The sequence below is a fragment of the Paramisgurnus dabryanus genome, chromosome 21 (assembly GCF_030506205.2).
Source record: "Paramisgurnus dabryanus chromosome 21, PD_genome_1.1, whole genome shotgun sequence".
Lineage (NCBI taxonomy): Eukaryota > Metazoa > Chordata > Actinopteri > Cypriniformes > Cobitidae > Paramisgurnus > Paramisgurnus dabryanus.
In genome coordinates, this window is record NC_133357.1 from 23,840,599 (window position 1) to 23,866,866 (window position 26,268).

Below are 26,268 nucleotides of genomic sequence, written 5' to 3' on the forward strand. Positions count from 1 at the left end.
CGGAAGCTGTAGTAAAGTCCAGCGCGTCGGAGGCGTGGCCTAAGGTCCCGCCCACTCGTCCTCCGGTGACTCCGCTACAGCTTGCAGAACCCCGGGAGAACATACCAGAACCTTCAGTATACTCCGACCGTCTCACACACACATATACACACCAAAGTCATGTAAGTTTGAATATTTGCTGATATATGAGAAATATACATTGCTTTTGAAACGAGTATTGATTGGGGGTTGAGTTGACTAGGTAGCTTGTGGCTAGCCAACATTAGCTATTTTTGCACGACTCATTCACTCTTATTGGAAGACGGTGAACTAGTATCGCATTATAGTTCTTGGAGGTTTATTAACCGATAAATGTAAATCTATGTAAGAGTTTAAAAAAATATCCAATCTTTGTATAAATGTGTGGAGTTTACTGTAAAGTGGCTTGTTAAAGCTAGCTTGTATCATTTCACCGGTATTGCCATATTTTGCAATTTGCCGCTCAAATCCGTTAATAGGCATTTACCTCTATAAAAACATGTCAGTAACATTACATTTAATAAACGTAATATTTTGATTTAACACATACGACTATTTAATGGGTTTGAATGTGTAGCGAACTTGAGCGCGCCGCCTGCACGTGCAGCAGGGCCAGGCCAACTACAATGAATGAATGGAGTTACAATAACACACTCATCCAATAGCCACACTACAATAAATAAGGACATTTATGTAAACATCTCACCATGATTGCGACCTTCTGTAAGCACTTTTTTTATAAGGGCTTGATTTATGACTCTAGTTATAGTTAATAAAATATCACGTGATCATAGAAATTATAATATTAAAACTTTGTGCCCAGATTGTTTTACATAAGTAATCATCGTCGTTAATAATAAAACTATTGTGAAGTGTTTTTGTATTTCATCCTCAGAATACAAACTTGGGTAGTTTGGTTTATTTAAGGTTATAGTAGCCTACAAGGTACTTTGAAACACCATGTTTAATAAATAGACCATTAATATGTGATCAGTCGAAGTGGTGTGTCACAGGTGTCTATGGAACCTGCTTTCTGTGAATCTACTTGTTTGATGTGGAGCCAGTTTTTCTTCCCTTACCTCGCCCCTGATTCTTGTATTTCTGGGAGATGGTGTTTTAACACTTACTTTATTTTAAGTTGAATATTTACCTCATCAGGCTCCCGGCAGCTGCCAAGTGGTACGACAGACGAGACTTTGTCTTCATTGAGTTTTTGGTGGAGGACAGCAAGGATGTTAAAGTAAAATTTGAAAAATCCAAATTTGGTTTCAGGTACGTTGCAACAATTTAAACATCTGCGTTTGTACTCTAGTCGAAATGTTTTATGGTCAAGCTAAGTTTGTCTTCTCTCTTTTCAGTTGTCTCGGTGGGATGGATAACATTGAGCACTCAAATGAAATCGATCTCTTTGATGCCATTGATCAAGACGTGAGTATAGCACACAGCTATGATATCTTTACATTTATGCATTCGCCAGATGCTTGTATCCAAACCGATTTGCGATACATTACAAGGTATACATTTTATCATTATGTGTCTCCTGGGATTGAACCCCGGTTACAGTGCTAATGCAAAGTTGAACTACAGAAAGATATCAGGTTTCAAATGAGCCCCTAGTGAGATGTACATTGCAGTGTGAAAATGTTTTGCTTATGTGTTCCTTCTCATTCTCAGGGGTCCAAACACAGGCGCACAGACCGGTCGGTGTTGTGCTGTTTACGAAAAGTTGAGGGAGGGAAATCCTGGCCCAGGTTAACAAAAGAGAAAGCAAAAGTAAGTTTGGTGACATGGCAGAATATTGTAATATGACTTGCACATTTTTGCATATAAATGTTAAAGGAATAGTCTACTCATTTTCCATATTAAACTATGTTATTACCTTAACTAAGAAGAGTTGATACATCCCTCTATCATCTTAGTGCGTGCACGTAAGCGATGGGGCGCGCTGCGACACTTCGATAGCATTTAGCTTAGCCCCATTCATTCAATGGTACCACTCAGAGATAAAGTTAGAAGTGACCAAACACATCAACGTTTTTCCTATTTAAGACGAGTAGTTATACGAGCAAGTTTGGTGGTACAAAATAAAACGTAGCGCTTTTCTAAGCGGATTTAAAAGAGGAACTATATTGTATGGCGGAACAGCACTTTTGGGAGTACTTCGACTCGGCGCAGTAACACTCTCCCTCTCCCATTATGAGAGGGAGAAGGGGAGCGGATTTTTCAGGCGAGTTGAAGAACTCCATACAATATAGTTCCTTTTTTAAATCTGCTTAGAAAAGCGCTACGTTTTATTTTGTACCACCAAACTTGCTCGTATAACTACTCGTCTTAAATAGGAAAAACTTTGATGTGTTTACTCACTTCTAACTTTATCTCTGTTTGGTAACATTGAATGAATGGGGCTAAGCTAAATGCTATCGAAGTGTCGCAGCGCGCTCCAGCGCTTACGTGCACGCACTAAGATGATAGAGGGATGTATCAACTCTTCTTAGTTAAGGTAATAACATATTTTAATATTGAAAATGAGTAGACTATTCCTTTAATGTGAGACACAGCTAAGGCTTTTTTAATTTCAAATCCATCCACTGCTGGTCTCTTTTAACATTCTGTGTTATGTTTGAGTAACATTGTGAACTGCACTTCGAATGGGAATTATTCAGAGACATTGAGAAATGCAGTAAACCATAAAAAGTGTAACCAAGACTTTGCAAAAATGCAACTTAAAAAAAACTATAGTTCGTATATAATACTAATAGTTAACTTCTATGATTTTGGATGGATATCTACACGTGCAAATGGCCTTAGAGGTTTAACGCATCCCTAGTTTTTCAACTAATCTGTTGTAAGTTTTGGCTTATTTAAAAAAAAATCTGTAACAGATTTGTTTACGTAGTTTAACCAAACATGAAAATTCTGTCATCATTTACTCACCCTCATATTGTTCCAAACCATAGACTGTAAAAACGTAATTTGTAGCCCGACTCTGCTCAGTAGGGATCCTGAGGTGGAGCCGCAGTATAAAGGCCCTGCCTATTTTCCAGTCTGACTCGATCACAAACACATAAATTAGTTGTCACACCTTTTTAATAGCATCTAATAACCAACTTAAACCAAACTTATTTGAAAAACACTAAAATAACAGAAACCATAATTCTGAAAAAAATGTATTTAAAATTTAAAGCGATTTTTAGTTTGGCTCACGTCCCATTAGTTTACATCAGGAGTGGGGAACCCTGGGTCCTGGAGGGCCACTGTCCTGCAGAGTTTAGTTTCAACCCTAATCAAACACACCTGAATTCCATTTCCAAGTGATCCTGAAGACTTTAATTAGGGTTGGAACTAAACTCTGCAGGACAGTGGCCCTCCAGGACCAGGGTTCTCCACCCCTGGTTTACATAGAGGGTTGTGCTGTATGACCTATATTGCAGCCAGCCACCGAGGGCAATCCAAATGTTTTGGCTTCGCTGTTCCAAACCTATGAAAATATATTTCTATAAAAAGACAAAGGAAGATATTTTGAGCAGTGTTTGTAACCAAACCGTATTGGATCTCCATTGACTACCACTATTTTTCCATGCTATAGTCAGTGCTGCTTCTCCTTCCTGCTTGATTACAAATATCTTCCTTTGTGTTCAGCAGAACAAAATAATTTATGTAGGTTTGTAACACCTTGAGGGCGAGTAAATGATTTGTGGGTGAATCTCTTTAAACACACTACTAGTAAATATTAATCTTATGTGAATTTCATATGCAGCTTAACTGGCTTAGTGTTGATTTCAACAACTGGAAAGACTGGGAGGACGATTCTGAAGAAGATTTGTCAAACTATGATCGCTTTTCTGAGGTGTGTACTTTTTTCATTTCATTCACTTACTGTTCATCAAATGTTCATGTTTGATATCAAAACAACTCACATTTGAGATTGTTATGGGAAGTGTGTGAATAAATTAAGTGAAATTAATTTGCGGCTTTCAGATGATGAACAACATGGGAGGAGATGAAGAATTACCTGACTTAGACGGAGCAGAGGATGTAAGATTTACAGTTTCTGAATTTATGTATTAAATTTAGAAAATTACACCTTGAACCAAATAATGTCTTGTACCTTGTATATGGCAATAATTTTTTTTTTTTCTTTCAATTTTAGGAATCAGCAGATAGTGATGATGAGAGTAAGTGTTTGTTCTTTCATACAACAGTTGTACCACAATACGTTTTATCATAGCTGTAAAGTCAACAGGAGGCAGTGTTAAAGAAACACTCCACTTTTTTTGAAAATATACTCATTTTCCAGCTCCCCTAGAGTTAAAAATTTGAGTTTTACCGTTTTGGAATCTATTTAGCTGATCTCCAGGGGCCGGTTCCACCAGCTGGACATAAAAAAGTTGGGTGTAAGTCCTACGTCAGGCTTAGCTACCTCCGACATCGTGAAAAATATTAACGCCTGTTACACCATCTAACTACAACCAGACGCAGCTATGCTCAGCATAGATGATGTGCGCCCCGCGTATGCCTTTAACAGCAGTGATATTTAGACGCCATTCGAGTTTACTTTGGTAAAAACCGTACACATACTGCCGCCAGCTAATAGATGACATATGAGATCTTTCCTCATGTTTACCAGTGCATTCTCCCTCAAGATGTGTGCATCACATTAACACATTAACGAAGGCCTTTACTGTTTTCACAAAAGGTATAATAGTTTGCAGATTAATTTTAACAGCTTAAGTTTCAAACTAAATTAAATGAAAGCTTTAAAAAAGTTCTCTATAGTGACTTTGCAAGTATTTATCTATTTTATTATAAAATTCATTGGCGGTCTCTCTACTAGGAATGCAACAATACACTTTAGGGCTCGTTATAGTCTTGCGTAGGTCCTACGGCGTAGCCGCGACGGCGTAGGTTCCGTGTCGGTTTTCATTTATACTTTTGCGTCGTCCTCCGCGTCGACGTGCAAACACACCCGCAAACCGCTGGTAGGCAGTATCCACGCGTGTAACCACAGTAGCAGCGCGACCGTCAGAGAAGAAGAAGCTTGGCAAGTTAACCCACAAACGAAGAAGAAATAGCAACTTATATAGCAACGTATAATTTGAGAAGACCAGCAATGATGAAAATAAATAAACAGCGACTTTTGTTGCAGTTTGAGTTAAATCACTCCTCAACTTGGCTCATCTTTGTTTTCACCGTCACAAACGGAAATACCTATGACGCAGTTTTTTTTACCTGACGGGAGGGGTTGTGGTGGACCAATCACAGCGCTTGCGGTCAGTGTAGAACTGCGCTGTTAAATTTTTTGTGAGGTGCACGTCAGGCTACGCACAGGCTACGGATAGCCTATGCTGTAGCTACGGCATAGAAACTACGCACGACTATAAATCGCCCTTTAGTTCACGGTTCAAAAAATTTTCGGTTCTTGACCACGGTTTTCGGTTCGGGTTCGGTTCTGGTGCTTTGGACTATTAAAGAGTTTTTTAAATATTCTATGCTTAGGTAACAGGAACAGTGAGATGTTAAGAAGCAAAAATACTTTTTTATATTGCAGTTCTCTTTATTTTATGTAAATGCAAAAATCATCTTACACATTTCTAGTGTATTGATACAATAATATAAGATATAATTAAATAAAGATATATAAAAATGATATCCTATTCAAACTGGGGAACATGTGAATTCATTACATTACATAAAGTGGCCATTTTATATACCTGTACTTAGTAAATGAAACTTTACATTGTAAATGAAGGCTATACCTTACTGCACTACTTTTAAGTCCAACATTATGCTGTCTGTGTAGAAACCAAAAATGCGTTCCCCAATCGAAATTACTGGTGGGATTTATTTTAGCATCATGCACATTCTCTTCTTGAGTTGAACTTTTTCAACTTGCGCGGAAGATGTGTTTGCACGTTTGCGTAAATAACAAGCCAAATTTGCATCATTCGCATTGCCCCACGCGAATTTGCATCTTTATATTAATGTTGTATGCAGGGTTCTAAATTAACTTTATTCCACCAGCCAAAGTGGCTGGTAACGTTCTAAAGTTACCAGCCAATCAGCATTTCCACTAGCCAAATTTTTTCCGGTGAAAATAAGAGAAATTATGAGTGCCACTGAATGCAACAATTAGTTTTTTCTTTCGCGTGCATGCGACTGAATCCTGACAAAACATGACAACATTTTTATGATGAAACATAAGCTTTCTTCATTTCTTTGTCGATAGACATAAAGCTTTACTGGGGCACAGGCCTCCCATTTTTTGCTGACTTTTTTTGAAAGCCTGCTGTGTGCGAGAAGTGTGCAACACTTCTATACAATGTCCTTTGCTTAACCCACTATTCTACAGTGCAACAGGTACTGTGAAAGATAAATATGTATTTAAAAATATTTAAGTATAATCTTCATCATACCTAACATTATTAATATGTTTGGAGGCATACATGGCAGAAAATGTTTGGTAATAATGACAGCAGAGAAATATTTTCTACAATGATGACAATGATTAATAACTTATTTTTACAAGAATATTTTAATAAACCAGTCATTTTATGACTGCTATACTATATAATCTCAGTCATAGTTACTGCTAACTGTTATGTAAGTTAGTGTCCTAGAGTTAAATATTAGTAAACTAAATATTAATTTCATATCTCAAAATACAGAACAGTATAACACATACATCTGTTGATTTTCTCAGCAACAATGCAATTCTATAGACTTGATAAGAGGTTTTCCTGAGATTTTTCCTCTAATGTTTGAGACCTGACAGGGTGAGGATGTAGTTTGTCTTACCTCCCTTAAACTCATCATCTCTCCTTTCTGCTTCCCTTTCCCTGCTTTGCACAAAACATTTCTGATGTCCATCTACAGAAGCCAATAATGATCGAGTCAAAATAAGATTAGCATTATTATTTAGAAACGTACTTCTCGTCATGTTTTCATAATTACTCATTCGCGTGGCATCACCTTTTGGATGCAGTTGCGCGCGCGGAGGAACGGAAAGACGCGCCTGGACATGGATACATGCGTGCTCGCGTCAGTGCGACTGCTTCGTCGCTTTACAAACGTAAATTGGGTAACTTCATTGCATATAGATCTGTTTTGCCGCTATTATCTTTGTAAAGGAATACACTAGTAAAATTTAAACTTGAGATTTACACCTGGGCACGAAAGATTTACACTGGATCACATGCCCCAGTAAAGGGGTGTGGCGACACCGCTGTCTTTTAGACTATCCTCTCTGCTCTGCCCGTTCGTTCTCCTTCTTCCTTTTGTTTTCTGGTGGACGTGCTCCACTCGTTTCCATGGTTTCTCGCGCTGGTTTCGCTGCAAACTGCGCGCAGCCAATTGGCGTATTAAACATCACGTAGCATTGCGGCACAGTGTTCATGGGAAATGTAGGAAGTACTGCCAGAGGGATAAATGTCCGAGAACGTATCTTGCATGCAATGCCTCATGCATCACCGGCCAAACTGGCTAGTAAGTTTTTATTAACACCCGCCAAATGCGGGTTAAAATTCATTTTGGCGGGTGTTAATAATTCATTTTGGCGGGATGTTATCGCTGCTCATCGCCTGCCGCTGGTGGTTGATGTCGCTTGTGGGCGTTCCCACTTCTGGTTGCGTAGTAGTGTGACGTTACCCCATGTTGTAAACAACAAATCAGTGCTCCACTTACTTCACCCCCATTGGTAGTCGCTCGTGAAACTCGCTGCTAATTTGCATAAAGTTAAACTTTTCTCAACTTTTGTCGCGCGACTCCGTCGCTAACACCCCATTCAGACAGCCAACGACAAGCAGTAGCAGAGCGACGCTATCTCATTCATTTCAATGGAAACTGGCCTAGTTTAACTTTATGCAAATTAGCAGCGAGTTTCACGAGCGACAGTGTGGAGCACTGATTTGTTGTTTACAACATGGGGTAACGTCACACTACTACGCAACCAGAAGTGGGAACGCCCACAAGCCACATCAACCACCAGCGGAAGGCGATGAGCAGCGATAGCATCGCTGGCTGTCTGAATGCGGCGTAATCGCGCCTACATTCTGTCGCCAACGGTCACGTTCCCTCGTGCCGCCGGAAGTCGCCCAGTTTCCATTGAAATGAATGAGATCGCGTCGCTCTGCTACTGCTTGTCGTTGGCTGTCTGAATGGGGCGTGAATGTGTGAATTCAGCAGAGCTGAACGCACGTCACAGAGCAGCAGGTGTTAGATTTCATTTATTACTTTCAGAGTGGGTGAGGCGAGCTGATTGACCAGATGATGGCACAAGCCGCGTGCTTACTCATTTTTGTTTTAATCTACATATATAAGGTTGTACATATACATATGGTTGTTGTGTTTTTCTTAAAGAATAATAATACTAATAAACCCTTTATACAAGCAGCGCTTTAAATGTAGAAAGAGACTGTTAACGTTACTCAGCTTGGGACTGGCGGATTTCCGACACTGGCTCAAGCACTTAATTAAAACGGTTGCACTCGCATTGCACGTGGATTCATAAGTGATTTAACGCAGCATACGCAAACGCTGCATTTAAACAATTGCCTCTAATTCAAAGGTGAAAGTAAAATGTGCACGCCTGCATGACCATTTATAAGCCCCTCCCACCCTGTAATACCGATATCACCGGGTTTGTCACGTGCTGATTAATCGGTGGGAAAATTCTGTCACTGCAACAACCCTACTCTTTTCTAGTACAATACTCTCATTCTGACGTAATAATCAAGGACTTTGCTGCCGTAACTCTCTTCACTGCTCGTACAATCTATATCACTTTAAAGCTTGCTTAGAAAGATTTAATTTTCTTGCGTGAGAATGAGGATATTAATGACTGACAGGACGAAGTTGGAGGATTTGCCCAACAAATCCATGACAAATCAGTACGGATTGCTTCCTGTACTGCGGCTTCGCGCAATCGCAAAAGTGAAAGTAAAACTCGAGCGCGCGCTCAAACGCAATTTAAATACCCAATGCCTGAATTTCATACACCATTATTACCCATCTAAATCTGTGAGAGAATGCATAAGCATTTAAATATATTTTTCCTCCCTATAAGTCAAGATAGCCCGACGGGCAGGGTGGGGATGCATTTTGATAGCCCGACTGCAAAGCACAATAGCCCCAGGACGTCGGGCTAGCGATTTTGCGAGCCCTGTACACAATGTAACATGGCTGCAGGAGGTGCAATTATATTATGCAGCAGCCAAAAATAGTCCCCTTAGTAACTTTCAATGGGGACTATTTTCTGTATGATTTAACTACAGAAAAGTCAAGTTTTAAATAGGAAACATATCAAAACTCTTTGGTTATTTTTTAGCGCGATGCTAATGGTCTAATCAGATTCAATGGATTGTGCTAAGCTATGCTAAAAGTGCTACCGCCAGACCCGGACATCAGCTGAATGGATTCCAAAACGGTAAAAATCAAATGTTTAACTCTAGTGGAGCTGGAAAATGAGCATTTTTTTTTTTTCAAAAAAGTTGAGCGTCCCTTTAACACTAGCTTAAAAACAAATGTTGTTAGACTTTCGAATCATAATATTATTACACGTTGTGTATTAATATATGACTTATTAACTTGTCTCTGTTTGCTTTATCTTTCAGAAATGCCTGATCTAGAATAAAGTGACTGGTACATTGTGATTGATAGACAGACAAGGGGAGGGATGAACTACAAGTAAAAGGAGATGCTGTCACATAAATGGTACATGATCTTAAAGAGAGCAAAGCTGTATGAATATAAGACCAGTGGCATTATTAGCATCACCTCTGTCCATTCAGTGGCTGCACTCCAGAGGATCGACATAACCTTCTTTTGGAAGTTAATATGCATATTGTTGTACAGAGCTTCTTTATCCCTCTCCTGATGAGCAGTCCTGGCCCTTTTGTTTTGTTTTAATCTGTTGTACTACAAAAATAAGTATACCTAAACTGAAAATCTGCACTGTATTCATATTTTTCAACTGATAAGCAATAGATGTGATGGAAAGTTACTTTTTTATTGTATGGCATTGTAATTAAAATCGAAAAGTAAAACGTTTTTCTCTGACGAAACTTGAAACGGTAATGGGAGTTTTGTCTTGTAAAATCGTGTAGTTTATGATCTCGTGATTAAAACATGAAAATAAGGATTTCAGAAATGAAGTAACAATCATTATAAAAAAATTCTGGTTTATGTAGACGGATCATCTCTTTAGCATCACCTTCTTCCACTTCGCTAGCTGGAAATAGATAAGCTTAGATTATTTCACAGTATCTTTTGGCTCACTCCTTCACTAACCATCCAATTTCACAAGTCCTGTTTTAGATGTCTTTAATTGTATGACAGCAGTTAAAGTATAGCGTTGTCTTAAAGTTTTACGTGTTAAAGACAGAAAAGGATGGGTAATCTTTGCTTGTTTTCCAGTCTAAGAACAAAATGACCAAAATAAGTTTGCACTATCAAAAATGAGTGGGTACAATATTAGACAGAGTTAGTTTTGTGTGTATATTCACATTGCTAGTTGAGTCCTATCAATGTTTTGTTTTTAAGGCTTTCAATTTTTGTCTACATTTCTAATAAACTGCTCAATGTTTGTCTTTTCATTTTCTCTGCCAAGAAGTCGGGTGTTAATTTATGCATGATAAATTGGATAACAATTCCTACTCGGGGATTCATGCATTGACACCAAACTTGGTCAGTGTGATGCCAAATTGCGAACATATTTTTTATATATTTAGGTGTATTTAAGGCTCTTGGCATGCAAAGAATAACATTACATTTTTAATACATTTAGATGTATTTAAGGCTCTTGGCATGCAAAGAATAACATTAAATTTTGCAATTTAAATAAGACTGCAAAAGCTCAGAGAGCTCTGTAGCACCCCCTTTTGTTTATAATGTGGGGTTTACCTATACAGTCCAGAAACTTTGTACATATATTCTTTGTACATATATATGTTCTCATCAAGACAAAACAACTTTCAAAATTAGTCATTAGCTCTGCTGCCCAACAAGAAGTCAGACATTTTGGATTAAATGCAAATAGTTTTGACATTTACAGGCTCTGAACTTTGAAATACTCCTAGGGTTTTGGTTAGAAGGGATACAGCAAATGCCTAAATCTTACCAGATGTTGGGCGTAGGGTTGAGTTTGGGGGTAGTATTAGGAAAAAACTGCTCATCCAGCGAGATTTCTGTGTTTGCTGTATACCTTCTAGCCACATCCTCATAGGGCTTGATATGATGCACCCAAACTTTACTCAACATGACGTCAGGACATTGAAGACAATACATTGCTAACAAATTTTTGATATCTCAAACAATGTAACCATGGCGAGGAGGGCGAAATCAGGAAAAAGGAAGTGTCTTGTATCTACTGCATACATTGACTGATTTTAATCACATTTGCGACATATGTTTGGTTATGGGGTCTGATCATATTGATGTATTTATTGTAAGTCACAGGAATAGGGCCAACAACTGGCAACAGGAAGAATCATATGGCTGATGTAAACTTGTAAAATGCATGCCAACCTATCAAATTAAATATTACATTCATGTGTATTTAAGGTTTCAAAGTTAAGACTGGGGTCTCTGCGGAACAAAAAGAAGCGTTTCCCAATTTTGGGGCGTTTCATCACAGATCAAACACAGCTGAAGCAGCTAATCAAGGTGTTCAGGGTTGCTTGCTCAATAATTACAGACAGTTGTGTTGGAGCTGGGTGGGAACTGAGCATTACGTCCGAAAGCTCTAAGGCCCTGTCCCAAATGGCACACTCTGGATTTTGATGACAGCATGTAGAGCAGACCTTAGGGACCCTTGACGCAAGGGTGCACTGGAGTCGTATTTTGGGACAGATTTGGGCATCACACTGGAAATAGGAAGAGAAATAGCCATCAGTGTGAACTCCTCCCATCTGTTGTCTGACTCATCTGATTGCTCTTTCGCAAGGACCCAGGTGAAAAAGTAGTACACTTCTATAATATACTTAAAGTGCTCTATTTTTGCACACTAATTTTAAAAATTCATCTTTAGTACTTCTTAAGATGTTTATTTGTGCTATTTTGAGACACCATGAATATGAACTAAAATGCACTTTTAACATACTATCTCTGTATTAAAAAATGTATTTATTTAACACTTGTATTAAACTTGAACCCAATTTTCATACAAAGATGTGTTCAAGTTTACTACAAGTGGTACCTAAATAAATTTTTAGCACATTTAAGTTCATATTTATGGTGTCTCAAAATAGCACAGTGAGGTACACTTAGGCCCTGTCCCAAATGGTGCACTTCATGTGGACTTTCGGTCTCGTGGCCTTAAATTGCGCGTTCTCGCTTAGTCTAAGAGTCTGTAAGGTGTCCCATCTGTCATTTTTAAGCTTTGAAGTGTGCTCATCAGTGCCTCCTTTGCCCCCTTGATGCGGTCTTCAGCGAAGCCCGCACTGCAGCAGGCTTCGAGCACTTTGCCAACCCAGAAGTCCTTGTGAAAGGGCAATCAGACCAATCAGACGACGGAAGGGAGCAGTTCACACTGACGGGCAACTTTTCTACCTATTTCCGGTGTGATGCTAGAGTCTGTCCCAAAATACGACTCCGGTGCACCCACGTGGACTCGCATCAAGGGTCCTTAAAGTCTGGACTACGTGATGTCATCAAAGTGTGGACTCTGAGGAGGACCACAAGTCCGGAGTGTGCCATTTGGGACAGGGCGTTAGATGTTCTTAAGATTATCTTAAAAAGTACTAAAGAAGAATTTTTAGTATATTAAGTACAAAATTAGTGCATGAAAATCGAGCACTTCAAGTACACTATGGAAGTGTAGTTCTTTTTCACCTGGGGACTTCTGGGTTGGTAAAGTAAACAACAGTGTTGGGAAAGTTACTTTTAAAAGTAATGCATTACAATATTTAGTTACTCCCAAATAAAGTAACTACTTGCGTTACTTAGTTACTTTTCTTGGAAAGTAATGCTTACGTTACTTTTTAGTTACTTTTGCATTACTTTTTCTTGGCTGATGCTTGATCTCTTTCAGGCCTTGCCGGTGTTTTTATGACTGAAAAGTTATGCATTCAGAAATTGCATATTTCATCCCAAAAATGTCGAGCTCTGGCCTGCCATCTCAGTTTCTGACTCAACCTGTTCCCACACAGGCTGGTACGCATAATGTGACTGTTTAGTTTAATTCAGTACATCATTTTTTTATCAAATTAATTAAACTTAAAAAGTAACTTGCGTTACTTTTTTGAAAAAGTAGCTCAAATATTAATATGTACATTTAAAAAGTAATGCGTTACTTTACTCGTTACTTCAGAAAAGTAATATTATTACATAATGCACATTACTTGTAATGCGTTACCCCCAACACTGGTAAACAAAGCCTGCTGCATTGGGAGCTTTGCTGAAGACCGCATCAAGGGTGCAAAGGGGGCGCTAATGAGCACACTTCGGAGTGTAAAAATGACAGATGGGACAACCTACGGCATTTTTTTGTGAGAAATTAGTATTGTAGTTTTCAAATATGTCTATGAAGGACGCCTTCATGCCACCAAAGTAATTGCCACAAAAAGGGATGGAACCCATGCTGGGTTGTTTTAGCCCAATGTTGGGTCATTTATAAACATTTTCTGGGTTAATTTTTACCCAGCTGCTGAACTTTTTGACTCAACACTGGGTTGAAAATAACCCAGCATTTTTTTTAAAGTGTACTAGTATTTACTGAATAAGTACTTGTAGCTAATTCATAGGGACAAGTATCTAAAAAATAAGTACTAGTATTTATTGAATAAGTACTAATAGCTATTTAATAGGGTCAAGTGTCTAAAAAATAAGTACTAGTATTTATTGAATAAGTACTAGTATCTGATAAATAAGTACCAGTTTTTGATAAATAAGTAGTATTTATTTAATAAGAACTAGTATCAAACAAATAAGTACTAATATCTGTTAATAGCTACTAGTATCTAATAAATATGTACTAGTGTCTACGAAATAAGCATTAATATTTATTTAATAGCTGCTATTATCTAAAAAAAGGTACTAGTGACTATTGTAATACATATTCATGAGGCCTGTAATAATTGCTAGTATCTAACAAAAACCTATCTATTAGTATCTATTGAGTAAGTAGCATGTGATAAGTAAATATTAGTGTCTAATGAAAAAGTAGAAGTATCTATTAAATAATTACTACAAGTAGGTAATCAATAGCTGCTTTTGCACTGTTCGGCCAGTGTGAGCCAGGGCTTCGATGGGGCTTTGCGAAGGCCAATAGCCTCAGACCTCCACATGTGTGGCCAAAATCACGACGCGTTTGCACTGTCAGGCCACAGTTCAATAACACTTCAGAGTCGTCGTAATGCCTGCCCAAAATATGCCTTTTTGGATCGAACATCACACAACCCTGCCCATTACAGTGTGAATAGGCACTAGTATAATAAATAAGCACTAGTATTTAAAGGGGACATTTCACAAGATGTCAAATAAACCTTTAGTGTCCCCAGAGTACATATGTGTAGTAATTTGTAGCTCAAAATACCATATAGATAATTTATTATAACATGTTAAAATTGCCACATTGTAGGTGTGAGCAAAAATGTGCTATTTTGGGTGTGTCCTTTTCAATGCAAATGAGCGTATCTATGCACTAAACAGCAGTGCCGTGGTTGGATAGTACAGATTAAGGGGCGGTATTATTCACTCTAAAAAAACAAACGGTGCTATATAGCACCAAAACAATTGCTTTGGATCGTAACGATAGAAGAACCATTTTAGTGCCATATAGCACCGGTGAAGAACCAGTGAAGCACCAGTGAAGCACCAGTGAAGCACCAGTGTAGAACCATATAGGGGCCATATAGCACCACATATGGTTCTACATAGCACTATATGGTTCTACACAGGTGCTTCACTGGTGCTTCACTGGTTCTTCACCGGTGCTATATGGCACTAAAAATGGTTCTTCTATCGTTACGATCCAAAGCAACTGTTTTGGTGCTATATAGCACCGTTTGTTTTTTAGAGTGTTCCCTTCTGACATCACAGGGGGAGCCAAATTTCAAATACCTATTTTTTCACATACTTGCAGAGAATGGTTTACCAAAACTAAGTTACTGGGTTGATCTTTGTCACAATTTCAAAGTTGATAAAAGCACGGGGGACCAAGTTATAAAAAAGTCAGATTTTCATGATATGTCTCCTTTAATTTTTAGGTACAAGACCTATCTAATAAGTACTAGTAAATAATTGAATAGTTATTAGTAACACAAAATAATAACTAGAAGCATAAAAATATATACTAGTAAAGGATTAAATGTTTGCCAAACACTGTCTGCTACCGGGTCTCTACTGTCCTGTAGTTTGACACGGTCGGCGCTAAGACCTGGGAGCCAGCGGCAGCTCGGCCGTCACACACTTCCTCTTTTCGGCTTTCTCTCTTTTCTCCTCAGTGATTATGGCTGCACTCAAACATTACCAGCCATGTTTGCAAATTTGAAACCCAAAGGTTAACGATTTATCCGTTTATTATTTACATCGCATTCACCCTCTTCATCCATAGTGGTCTTCTGCCGGGGGACCAGAGGCGCTGTCTCTTGTACGATCGGCAGATATCAAGGTTGGACAGTTTTATTATCATGTATACTGGGGAAACTTTTGAGAGTGTGCTTTTGTGTGTGATGCTGTTTCATTTACCTCCTTGTTGTAGCCTTTATCTAGAAAAACGTGAATTAATTAGCAAACGACGACCTTCAGAGATCAACTTCCCTAAACATTCAAAATAAAAAACGTAACGTTAGATGTGTTTTGTAAAGACCTAATGTAACCTATTGTCTTACACACAAACCCTCGACTTTATATGTTTATATAATCAACATGTACGTTTTGACGTCTTTAATTAATTAAATAACGCAGAAATGCCTGACTATGTAAATAAGACCTGCTGTTTTCATTTACATCATGTGCTTCGATGATCGATGTATATTTACTTAAATATGACCCCAATTTCATTCATACAAAAATTTATTGAATTAACATAAATGTTAATCGCCGGATATAATTTTAAAAAACATAAATCGTTACGGTTAATCGTTGCGTTGCGGAATCGCAGGCCTCAGTTTTCATGGCATCATCCCTTCTGATCTAAACCAACCAGTTTAATCAAACTTCATATCAAAATGTCATTTTTTAAGTGTGTGTAGTACTGGATTTTGTCATCAACAACAATAAACTCTTCACCTTTAACTTTGTGTTTTATTATATTCCTCAATACATAATTAGCGCCTTATATTCACGCTGGCTTCTTTTTTGTTTTCGTTTTTGCGTCGGTTGTTTGGCCGCATCTGAGCCGACTCGCTTATTTTGTTCTTTCGGATATCTAAATATTTAGGGACGTTAAGTTGAAATTATACAAAAACAATATAGAAACAGAGACAGAGCAGATATTAGTTGGCTGAATGAACGTCGTGTTGTTTTAGTATTGGGAAGTTTAATAAAATGTGGATTCATATTTGTGAGCGCTGCGAGATCCAAGCAGCGCATGGTCATGTGGAGCGGGTTAGCCTTCGTGCTAACAGACTCTCACATCACTTCACCCATTCTTCATCCACATGTGTATTGTTCATCTAAATATCACTTTTAGTTTTATGTTGTAACCTTGTAATGATGTGCGTCGATTCATTTATTCTTTTTTGAATGAAACCAAACAGCTCTAAGTGTTTACTCTTAGCTGCGTGGCTCATAATGGGCACGCGTAAAATAATTGCAGGGAATTCATGCTTAATTTTTTTAATCAACATCGGTTTATTTCAGTCAAAATGTTATATATAAATAGAAATGATGTATAATTAACGTTAAAGGTTTGCAATAGTTTACTATGAGGCTGGTGATCCGCATGGTGATGTGTCTGATGTGTTATTTAACGCGATTGCTCGGGCATCTCATCGGCTTTATCTGCGACATTTTATGGAGAGATGTGAAGAGCAATATTTGTGATGTCGGCCACGCACTGTTCAATGGCTGTTTCCTCAAAACCTAATAAACCGCCTACCTGGACAGCAATTTTGGACATCAGTTTTGCACGTGCAGTACGCTCCTTACGATATCGAGAAATACGATTAAAACTTTGAAAACGCGTCTGTATGCAAAATAAATAAATACTGTCTAATCTATTTAGGCAGTTTGCTAGGTTTTAAAGCACAGCCACTTTTTCAGTACGGTGCCACCCTAGACATTCAGAGCTCGCTTTTAACATTGCATGCATTCATATTCATGTATTCAAACGTACAGTTTAAGTAAATGAATATAAAAAAGGATGTGGCTGTTGTTTAAAACAGTATTTGGATACTATAAGGAAGTAGTTGGTGTAATTTAAAATGATTTGTAGTGCAAGTTAACATAATGTTGCAGCTCTGAGTTTCCCCCACAGTTTTAAACAATATGGGATATTTATGTACACTTCAAACCTTTTATCCCAAATTTGAAGGGTTTATTCTATGTCATTTGATAAGACCTTAAACATGCAGTGAAAATTTGCTATATGTCTGAACCACCGTGAATAGGACCGCAGGTTTGAGTCCAGTCCACAGTGTATAGTCCGGGGCCAGTGTGAGTGATGCTCGGGCCAGTTAACACAACTGTCACTTGCCCAATGGGGCCTTGCCAATTTAAATATTCAAGCAAAGACTATGCGCTACCCCTATGCTCTTTGAGACGTTTTGTGTGTTTGAGAAGCGTGCACGTGGAAAGCGGCTTCAGACATTACCAATATTTTTATTTACCTTCAACAATGTTTAGAATTTATACGAGGTAGGTTTTGGTGACATAATTTTATTTATTAAGGTTACAAGGGTTAAAAACAATAGTCAGGCCTATTTTATTTTAGGGCTTTTTGTAGTGAGGCCAGTGAAAATTTTGGCCGGGCAGGTAAAAATCTAAACCCGACCGGTCCAGTTAAAGTTCCTGTATGATCACTTGACCTCATTCTTACCTCTCCCCCTCTGATTTCCTCATCATATTTTCATAGTCACATGTCACATAGATAAAAACACAATAAATGAATAAACAATGCTTTGTAAGTACTACCAACTAATGTTTTTAGGGATAGTTCACCCAAAAATGATAATTCTTTCATCATTTACTCACTCTTGTGTTGTTACAAACATGTATAAATTTCTTTGTTCTGATGAACACAATGTGAGATGTTTTGAGGAATGTTTATAACCAAACCAATTGTGAGCCCCATTCACTTTCATAGTAGAAAAAAAGAATACTATGGAAGTGAAAGGAGCTCTTGAACTGGTTGATTATGAAATTTTTTAATGCAGGGCTCAACGCAAATAATTTTTTATACTGGCCTGGATGGGCCTGTGGTTCAGGTTTTCACTTGCCCTGCCAAACTTTTCACTGTCCCCAATAAAAAAAGAAAAGTCAATTGTGTACATATACAACAGACATGTTTCAATGAAAAAAGGCTCTCAACTTTTCTGCTTTACCTGTAAACTAACTAACAGCAAAATATTGCATCGTTTCTTTCGTCGTGTTTTACCCAAGTAAATGTTTGCTTCCAAGATGTTAAATAATAGACATAGATGAAAATATATTTTAGTGAGGTAAAGCACCGGCCCGATCGGGCAAGTGACAATCCATTTTACTGGCCCGATCGTCTTTCACGCTTGCCCCGGGACAGCGGGCAGTCCTTTTTGTTAAGCCCTGCTTTAATGTATCTTCATTTGTGTTTATTAGAACAAAGAAATTAATACAGGTTTGTAACAACATGAGTGTGAGTAAATGATGACAGAATTTTTATTTTGGAGTGAACTATCACTTTAAACAACAACAAAAAAAACTGAGCCCCAAATCGAAGAAATCCAACAACACCCGGACTTTCATAAAGTCACCCGCATATTGATAGCGGCTCCCTGGTGCCTGCAAATGATGTCAATTATTTGTGTGCAAGTAAGAGAGGTCAGATTTAAATAACTTTTAACAAGGTAATTGACTATGTTCATCAAAATCCGATTTTCTGCTCACGTGACCCGTGTCTGTCTCTTTGTATGACCGTGTGAACAGTAGAGGTGTAACGATTAACCATGCAAATGCGCGTTTGAATGAATTACGGTGAAATCCCGGCACATCCGAACGCCAGGGGGCGCTCTTGTGCAGAAACTCTCTTTGTGCCACAGAAGAAGTAGTATTACAAACACTATTCCAGGAAATGTCTACAGGTATATTTATACGCTGTTCTTCAAATCGTTTCAGGTATTTTCATGATAATAAAGAATATTTTAAATGACTTTATTTAACGAGTGTTGCTTTTTTAATTTCACTTTATAAACGATAATGATTTTAGATTGATAAGAACTTCCTACTGATCACAAAGCCATAGTACATGCACAAGCTGTGCCCTGTTTTCAGATTGTTTATGATGAAATAGAACGGTTTTGACTGAAATTTGGACTTATGATGCTGGCCTGAGAATTTTCGGGTGTTTCTTGTGTCACCTCCCACCTCTACAATGACTGCATGGGTGCACTGGAACAATCCTTCCTAAAATGCATTAAACTTTCATTTACAAAGACGTGAAACTCACCGAGTGGTCAGGGGTGTTCACTGATATGCTCTCACAAAAATCGCTGCAAAAGATGCTTTCCAACAGCTGTTTTATCGTAGTTTTGTCCAACTCCATTGACTTGTATTAGATGTGCTGTAAGGTACGGTATTACTCCGCGCCGGGAACTTTGTTTCTATTCTTACAATTGGCAAAGGTGGATTATCGCCACCAACTGGGCTGGAGTGTCTATTATTCAAGCTCTCAGCGGAAGAATGTACGGGTGTGAGGCGTTTGGAAAAATAGGTCCACAAGTTTACAACCAATGGTAAAACACCTGATGGAAAGCATCTTTTGCAGCGATTTTTGTGTGAGCATATCAGTGAAAACACCCCTGACCACTCGGTGAGTTTCACGTCTTTGTGAATGAAAGTTTAATGCATTTTAGGAACGATTGTTCCAGTGCACCTATGCATCCATTGTAGAGGTGGGCTGATACAACAAACACCCGAAAATTCTCATGCCAGCAGCATGTCCAAATTTCAGTCAAAACCGTTCTATTTCATCATAAACAATCTGAAAACAGGGCTTAAAATGTAAAATACCGAACTTGTCCTTTAAAGGGACATTCCACTTTTTTAAACATGAAACATTTACTTCTTACTGTTTAGGAATGCATTCAGCTGATCTCCGGGTCTGGCGCTAGCACTTTTAGCATAGCACAATCCATTGAATCTGATTAGACCATTAGCATCGTGCTAAAAAAATAACCAAAGAGTTTCGATATTTTTCATTTAAAACTTAACTCTTCTGTAGTTACATCGTATACTAAGACAGACAGAAAATTAAAAGTTGTGATTTTCTAGGCAGATATGACTATGAACTATACTTTCATTCTAGTGTAATAATCAAGGACTTTGCGTCTGTAACATGGCTGCAGCAGGCGTAGTGATATTACGCACTGCCTGAAAATAGTCCCCTTGGTTACTTTCAGTAGCAGGGGATTATTTATAGGCAGTGCGTAATATCACTAGGTGTAGTATCTGCGCAGTTCCGTATGAAGTCCACCACACCCACTCAATAGTCTGCACGTTCATTTTCGTATTGCCGCGTGCTGCGCATGACATAGTAATATTCTTTTGCACACGCGATGCAGTTAAGAACCACGATGTGGTTCAAACCATGTTTGATTTAGATTTTATATTTAGAAGCCAATATCGTCTCTGATTAAAAACAATTACACACATAAACTTTTAAAATTCTGTGATGCTTTTTTGTTAACAGATGGATACAAATAACAATTTTAACTACAGGCCTCACTCTTCTGTATCCGCTAACTCAGGGCTGAAGCATTCCTCAGGAGATTCTCTCTATACTAACGGGTCCTCAATGAGCTTCCCCCAGCAAGGGAAAAGTGAGCAAACTTTTTAAATACAAAGTCGAGCAATTTGTCATTTAAGATGCACTATATATGTAAAAGCAATGCTCTCTTCTTCTCTGTTTCATAATGATCCTGCACGTCACAGACCTGAATGGCGATATGAATGTGAATGGCGTCACTACTGCAGGTGGGACCGGCCAATCTGGCGCCCACCCTCCCTCTTCCTCGTACCCTCATATGAGCAACCATCACCACCCTGGCAGCATGGGATATGATTATCTGTGGGGCCAATCGCAGTATAACCCAGCCATGGGCCCTACTCCTTCCCACGGCATGCACCAGAAACCAGGCGCACAGGGTGCGATACAACCACAGCAGCCTCAACACCACTTCCAGGGCCACGGACCGTACCAAGCCAACGGCAGCGTCGGACCTTCCCGGCAGCCTTCCGGGTCACAGTACTGGGCAAGGGGTAATTCCCGGGAGCAGCAGGGGGGATCTTCAATGCCCATGGGATATAACTCTCACACCATGTATGGAGCATATCCAAACCAGGGTCATCCTGACATTTCATCTTCCCAACTTCACCAGCAGCCTGCAGGAGCACATCATCTCCAACACCATTCACTTCACCACCTGCAACACCAGCAGTCGCCGCCACAGCAGCAACATTTTGGTTTAATGCCTAATGGAATGCCCTTTTACCAGAATCCGTCACAATCGCAGACAACGACTCAGATGGTACCACCCACCTCGCAGAGTTTTACACCTCCACGAGGAAGCCCGCAGCACCATCATGTGGGCAGTGGAGGCAGCAGTAGTCCCCTCCGAACGCAGGTCTCAATGAGGTCTCCTTCTGCGATGTCTGAGAGCAGCTCGCCTAAGAGCAGAGAGATGCAAGGTGAGCTACTATCATGAAAAAAGGTTCACCCTCATGCAGATGCAGCACTTGATTTTCGGTAAATTATGATGCTGTAAATTATTAACATTGCTGTCCTCATGCTTGTTTTTCGCCTAAGGTAAGTATGTAGGGTTAGGAAGTGATTCAAAAAGACGTATCATCAGTTAACGGGTGATGTCTCGCCCTACTTCTCTGTTCCACCCACGTTGAGTCACTTTGTTGCCATAATATTGACCGGCTTGAACAGCCTTGTTCCGGTGGCTTAAAGGGATATTTCAACCAAAATTGAAAATTCGGTCATCATTTACTCACCCTCATGTTGTGACAAACCTGTATTAATTTTTCTGTTCTCATGAACACAAAGGAAGATATTTTGAGAAATGTTTTTAACCAAACCGATCATGAGCCCCATTCACTTCCATAGTTTTATTTTTTCCTACTATAAAAGTCAAAGGGGCTCATCATCGGTTTGGTTTTAAACATTCCTCTAAATATCCTCCTTCGTGTTTATCAGAACAAAGACATTTATATAGGTTTGTAACAACAGAGTGAGTAAATGATGCAGAATTATCATTTTTGGGTGAACTGTCCCTTTAATTGGTAGGATGTGGTATTTGCAACATGAAAGTATATCAAGAATCATACATACTGATAAAATGTGTATCCAAATGCATTGTATTACTCTGCGTTCAGACCACCAACGGTGAAAGCGTCAATAAAAGCTCTAGCTGCCCTGCCAACGACGCTATAGAAAAGGTGTATTGACGTTTGAATGAACTGACAAGCGGAGGTTTCCGCCTTCCAGTTGGTTGCCGCCGAACCACGTCATAGCTCATTACCATAAAGTTGAACTGATTTCTGATTTTCACGATGCTCACACCGTCCAAGACGGACGGCTCGCTACCAGCTCTCATTGAAAATGAATGACGTACGGCTACTTTGACGCTCTTGCAGGTGGCGTTCTGAATGCAGAGTCGAGTGTAAATCGGACAGTTCATTGCAATACGGTACAGAATCTGTTATCTCTAACAGCGATGCGATATATTTATATATATTTTTTCAAGACAATTACAATCCAATTCAATAGGGTTAATTTATTGATACTGTAATATTAAGTGCCTAGTCAAGCCAATACATTTTTAATAACACATGAATGCAACCAAAATATATAACATTAACGTTTAATTAAACTCGTTAAAAAAAGCCAATTGGGATATTAACAACAACAAACTAAGAAAAAAATACACTTTAAAAAAGTGAGAGGACAATGTCACACAATATTAAGCTTATGATAGCAACAGTCAAAATCTTTAGTGTGTCAGCTAGTGCTGGCAAAGGTTTTCTGTCGTCTGTTTGTCCAATCCATTTTCCAAATACAAAATATTTCCAAACCCACGATTTGCGTCCAATAGCAGTCACAATATTTTCTGGAATGTTTTTGTTGCGTTGCATTCACTTGCTGACACACGAAAATAAACAAAATGCGCACTTTGGCAGAAATGCATAGATGGATGTTATCAATGAATGAGGACGCAGACAAAAAAATGAAAGTACCTCATATTGATATTTTATGTGTGGCATCGATGCATCGTATCGTTAGAATTGTAATTGATGCAATGATCTAGGGGTGTGCCGATGCGATATTCTGTATCGATATTAGTCCGGTATTGGCACGAATGTTCTGATTGAATATTGTAGAAGTCGGGGAGTACAATCCGATCCAATACCAACACGGACCTTGTCATGAACTACATGAATTGGCACAAAGTTGCACTTTAAATTGTCCAAAGTTACACCTTAAATTTTTTCATTTTACATTTTTGTTTCTACTAGTCTTTTTGAAACATTAATTAAAAATGAAGCAGCAGTATTGCACAATGTTTCATTGAGTCTTGAATTTGCATAGTCATTTGTTGCACAGTAAAACGTTTGAGTTCTGTAGCTGTGTTTAAGCTTTTTGTATGGCTAACAAATGTGTTATTTGCACCTTAATTGATTAAAAGGGCGTTAGAGATGATATCGGATTGGCATCGGTATCGACAGATACTCAAGGTTGTGGTATCAACATCGGTATCATTAATGAAAAAGTGTGGTTTCGGCCCAGCCCTACAACGATCCATATCGATGTATTGTTACACCACTATACAGTATAACTATCAGTGTGGAAAGATGGAACTGAAAACTGCTTGTGTCTGTTATGGTTTGACACCATAAACTTTTCACAGTGCATAAAACATGAACATTGAGGCATAACTGTATTTTATATATTTATGCAGACAGTGTAAGCAAATTAGCAGAAATTACTTGAAATATTAGTGTTACGTTTTGTAATTTTCTAGTTTTAAACTAATAGCTGATGTTTGTTTTTTGTTTATGGTCTTTAGCGCATATAAATGAGATGGATAAAGGCTACAATGGTGTTGAGAGAACTTCTGCATCTCAACGGTTACTCAAAAGCGAGAGTTTGCCTGTTAAGCCCCCTTCTTCTGCCGACTACAGTCAGAGTGTACAGCAGTCAGCCTTGGACATGGAACAACCTACAAAACAACATCATGAAAAGTCAGCCGCCCTGCAGGATCTCAGTCCTTCCCGTGCGTCTGGACAACATCTGGCACTTGCTAGTCCACCTCGGAAAACATCAACCCTGCCCCATCAAACAGTCCCTGGCCAGCATCCACTTTCTCCTTTAAATTCTGATGTTACCGAAATTTGTGCTTCATCCACACCTAAGATGGGTATCGGAGCAAACGTGTTGCCGTCTCCACCCTCTCCCCTCTCATCACACTTTCAGATAGTCCAAGGCGAAAGACCTGCACCATCATCAGTTGGTTCCTCTCCTGCAGGACTTGGTTCGTCTTCAATGTCTTCTAAGACCTCAAAAGCTACACCTGCTGTTTATGACAGCCATTCTGGGATGTTTTCCTCTAAGACTGTGCCTCTTCAAACCGTTCCTTTACCCCTTGAAGAGGCCCAAAGGTCAAAAAGTCCCATCTCTCCAACACCTCTATCTTTAACTGCATCTGTTATCACCACTCCTTCTGCACTGGCAACTCTAAAAGGACCCCAAGAGGCATCACCTCTAACAGGCCAGAGTCCTAGACATCCTGCTGCTTCCTCGACTCCAACATCTGTTGCCAAAAACACCCCTCTCCCTAAACACTCTACTTCGGTTGTTGATAGACCTCCTCCCGCTCTTAGCTCCTTTCCTCAGGCATCTTCATCACCTCCCAGTGTTTCTTCTGCTGCAAAGGTGCCCGTTTCCCTCACCGGCTCTACAGCTCAACACTCGGACACCACAGCAAATGCAGATGTTTCTTACGGTCAAGGAAGGGCTGGCTCTCGTGAGGACCACCAGAACTTTGGAGAATCACAATCTTGTGGTTCCCAGAGCAAAACTGGAGTAATAAGTTTCAAGTTCAAACAGGATCCAAACAACAAGGCCCTATTTGAAATGCAAAGTCATGGTACAAACCTTGAACCAGCTTTCATTGTTCCAAAGGACCCTTCAAGAGACACTAAACGAGCTGTCAAAAGGGACTCAATGAACATCAGAGATCAGGCCACACCAAGGAAAGGAGAATACGATTCTTTTGGCACTGACACATCAACGGATTTCCCATCAAGCTACCTGGAAAGCTCAAGAGCTGAAGATGAGAGTTCAATGATGGACACTTTTGATGATTCTTATAGCCTTTCCCAGACTGAAGAAGACCAATCGAAGTTTGAAGAAGGATCCATGACTGATGACTCCAGGGACAAGCGGGATGAGGATTCTTCTTGCATGGACGAAAACTTGAACAACTCCGTTACCAGTTCCAGTGGCGAGAGTTCCCTCAGAAATACCATGTCAGAAACCATGGATGACTTCTTCAACGAAACCTCACAAAATAACTCTTCGCTGCTCTCTGCATCTGTAAATACTACTACCCAGAGTATCAAAGGTGCGATTGTTAATGGCTTTATATACTTGACTTCTTGTAAATTATGTCTACTTCTTTATAAAACTTAGCCAAGGGTATGGGTAGGGTATGTTTCAAGCCTATAGGAGTGTTGTCATGTAGGTTTTTAGATGATGTATAAGATTTCAATGCCCATTGTGTAAATACAAGCTGTTTTCTTCCCCATAGGTAATGAGATTCTTGGGAAACAGAATGGATCTGATGCTCCAGACATATCTGGAGGTGAGAAAAGATCAGTGCTTTCTGCCATGACGGTGAAGGAGCTTCAAGCTGTTGTCAGCGGTTCTGTTGAAGGGACGACCACACATATTCCACCCTCTCAAATCTTAGTGACTTTGCCAACAAAAAAGCCACGAAAACCTAGAACACCGAAGACTTCTGCAACTGCTGACGGTAAAAGCACTGTTCACCTTATACTTAAATATGTGAAGTCAAACCTTTCCATACATTTTTGCGTTGTTTCTGTAGCTCAGTT

At 39.2% G+C, this 26,268-nt stretch overlaps 2 protein-coding genes across 6 annotated transcripts in view; both read left to right on the forward strand.

Moving 5' to 3' along the window:
• The first annotated feature begins 6 nt into the window (after window positions 1-6).
• Window positions 7-10,607, forward strand: ptges3b (prostaglandin E synthase 3b (cytosolic)). Its single transcript, XM_065282356.2, has 8 exons — window positions 7-161; window positions 1,177-1,290; window positions 1,377-1,446; window positions 1,693-1,791; window positions 3,776-3,865; window positions 3,997-4,053; window positions 4,169-4,193; window positions 9,627-10,607. Coding segments are annotated over exons 1-8 (477 nt in total). The 5' UTR covers window positions 7-159; the 3' UTR covers window positions 9,647-10,607.
• A 4,823-nt stretch (window positions 10,608-15,430) lies between these two features.
• baz2a (bromodomain adjacent to zinc finger domain, 2A) overlaps window positions 15,431-26,268 on the forward strand; it is a 31,706-nt gene continuing 20,868 nt past the window's right edge. For 4 of the 5 annotated variants that reach the window (XM_065286333.2, XM_065286334.2, XM_065286335.2 and 1 more), the window contains exons 1-5: window positions 15,431-15,622; window positions 20,837-20,966; window positions 21,079-21,834; window positions 24,219-25,775; window positions 25,962-26,186. In XM_065286333.2, the coding sequence (XP_065142405.1) occupies window positions 20,837-20,966; window positions 21,079-21,834; window positions 24,219-25,775; window positions 25,962-26,186 (2,668 nt within the window). In that variant the 5' untranslated portion in view covers window positions 15,431-15,622. The remainder of the gene's footprint in view (window positions 15,623-20,836; window positions 20,967-21,078; window positions 21,835-24,218; window positions 25,776-25,961; window positions 26,187-26,268) is intronic. The other variant, XM_065286336.2, reaches the window with a different exon arrangement.

Excerpts from the sequence above, each read along its gene's own strand:
- ptges3b (XM_065282356.2), top strand. Across the intron at positions 1,792-3,775 it reads TAACAAAAGAGAAAGCAAAA|CTTAACTGGCTTAGTGTTGA; the intron begins GTAAGTTTGGTG and ends TTTCATATGCAG. Across the intron at positions 4,054-4,168 it reads ACTTAGACGGAGCAGAGGAT|GAATCAGCAGATAGTGATGA; the intron begins GTAAGATTTACA and ends TTTCAATTTTAG.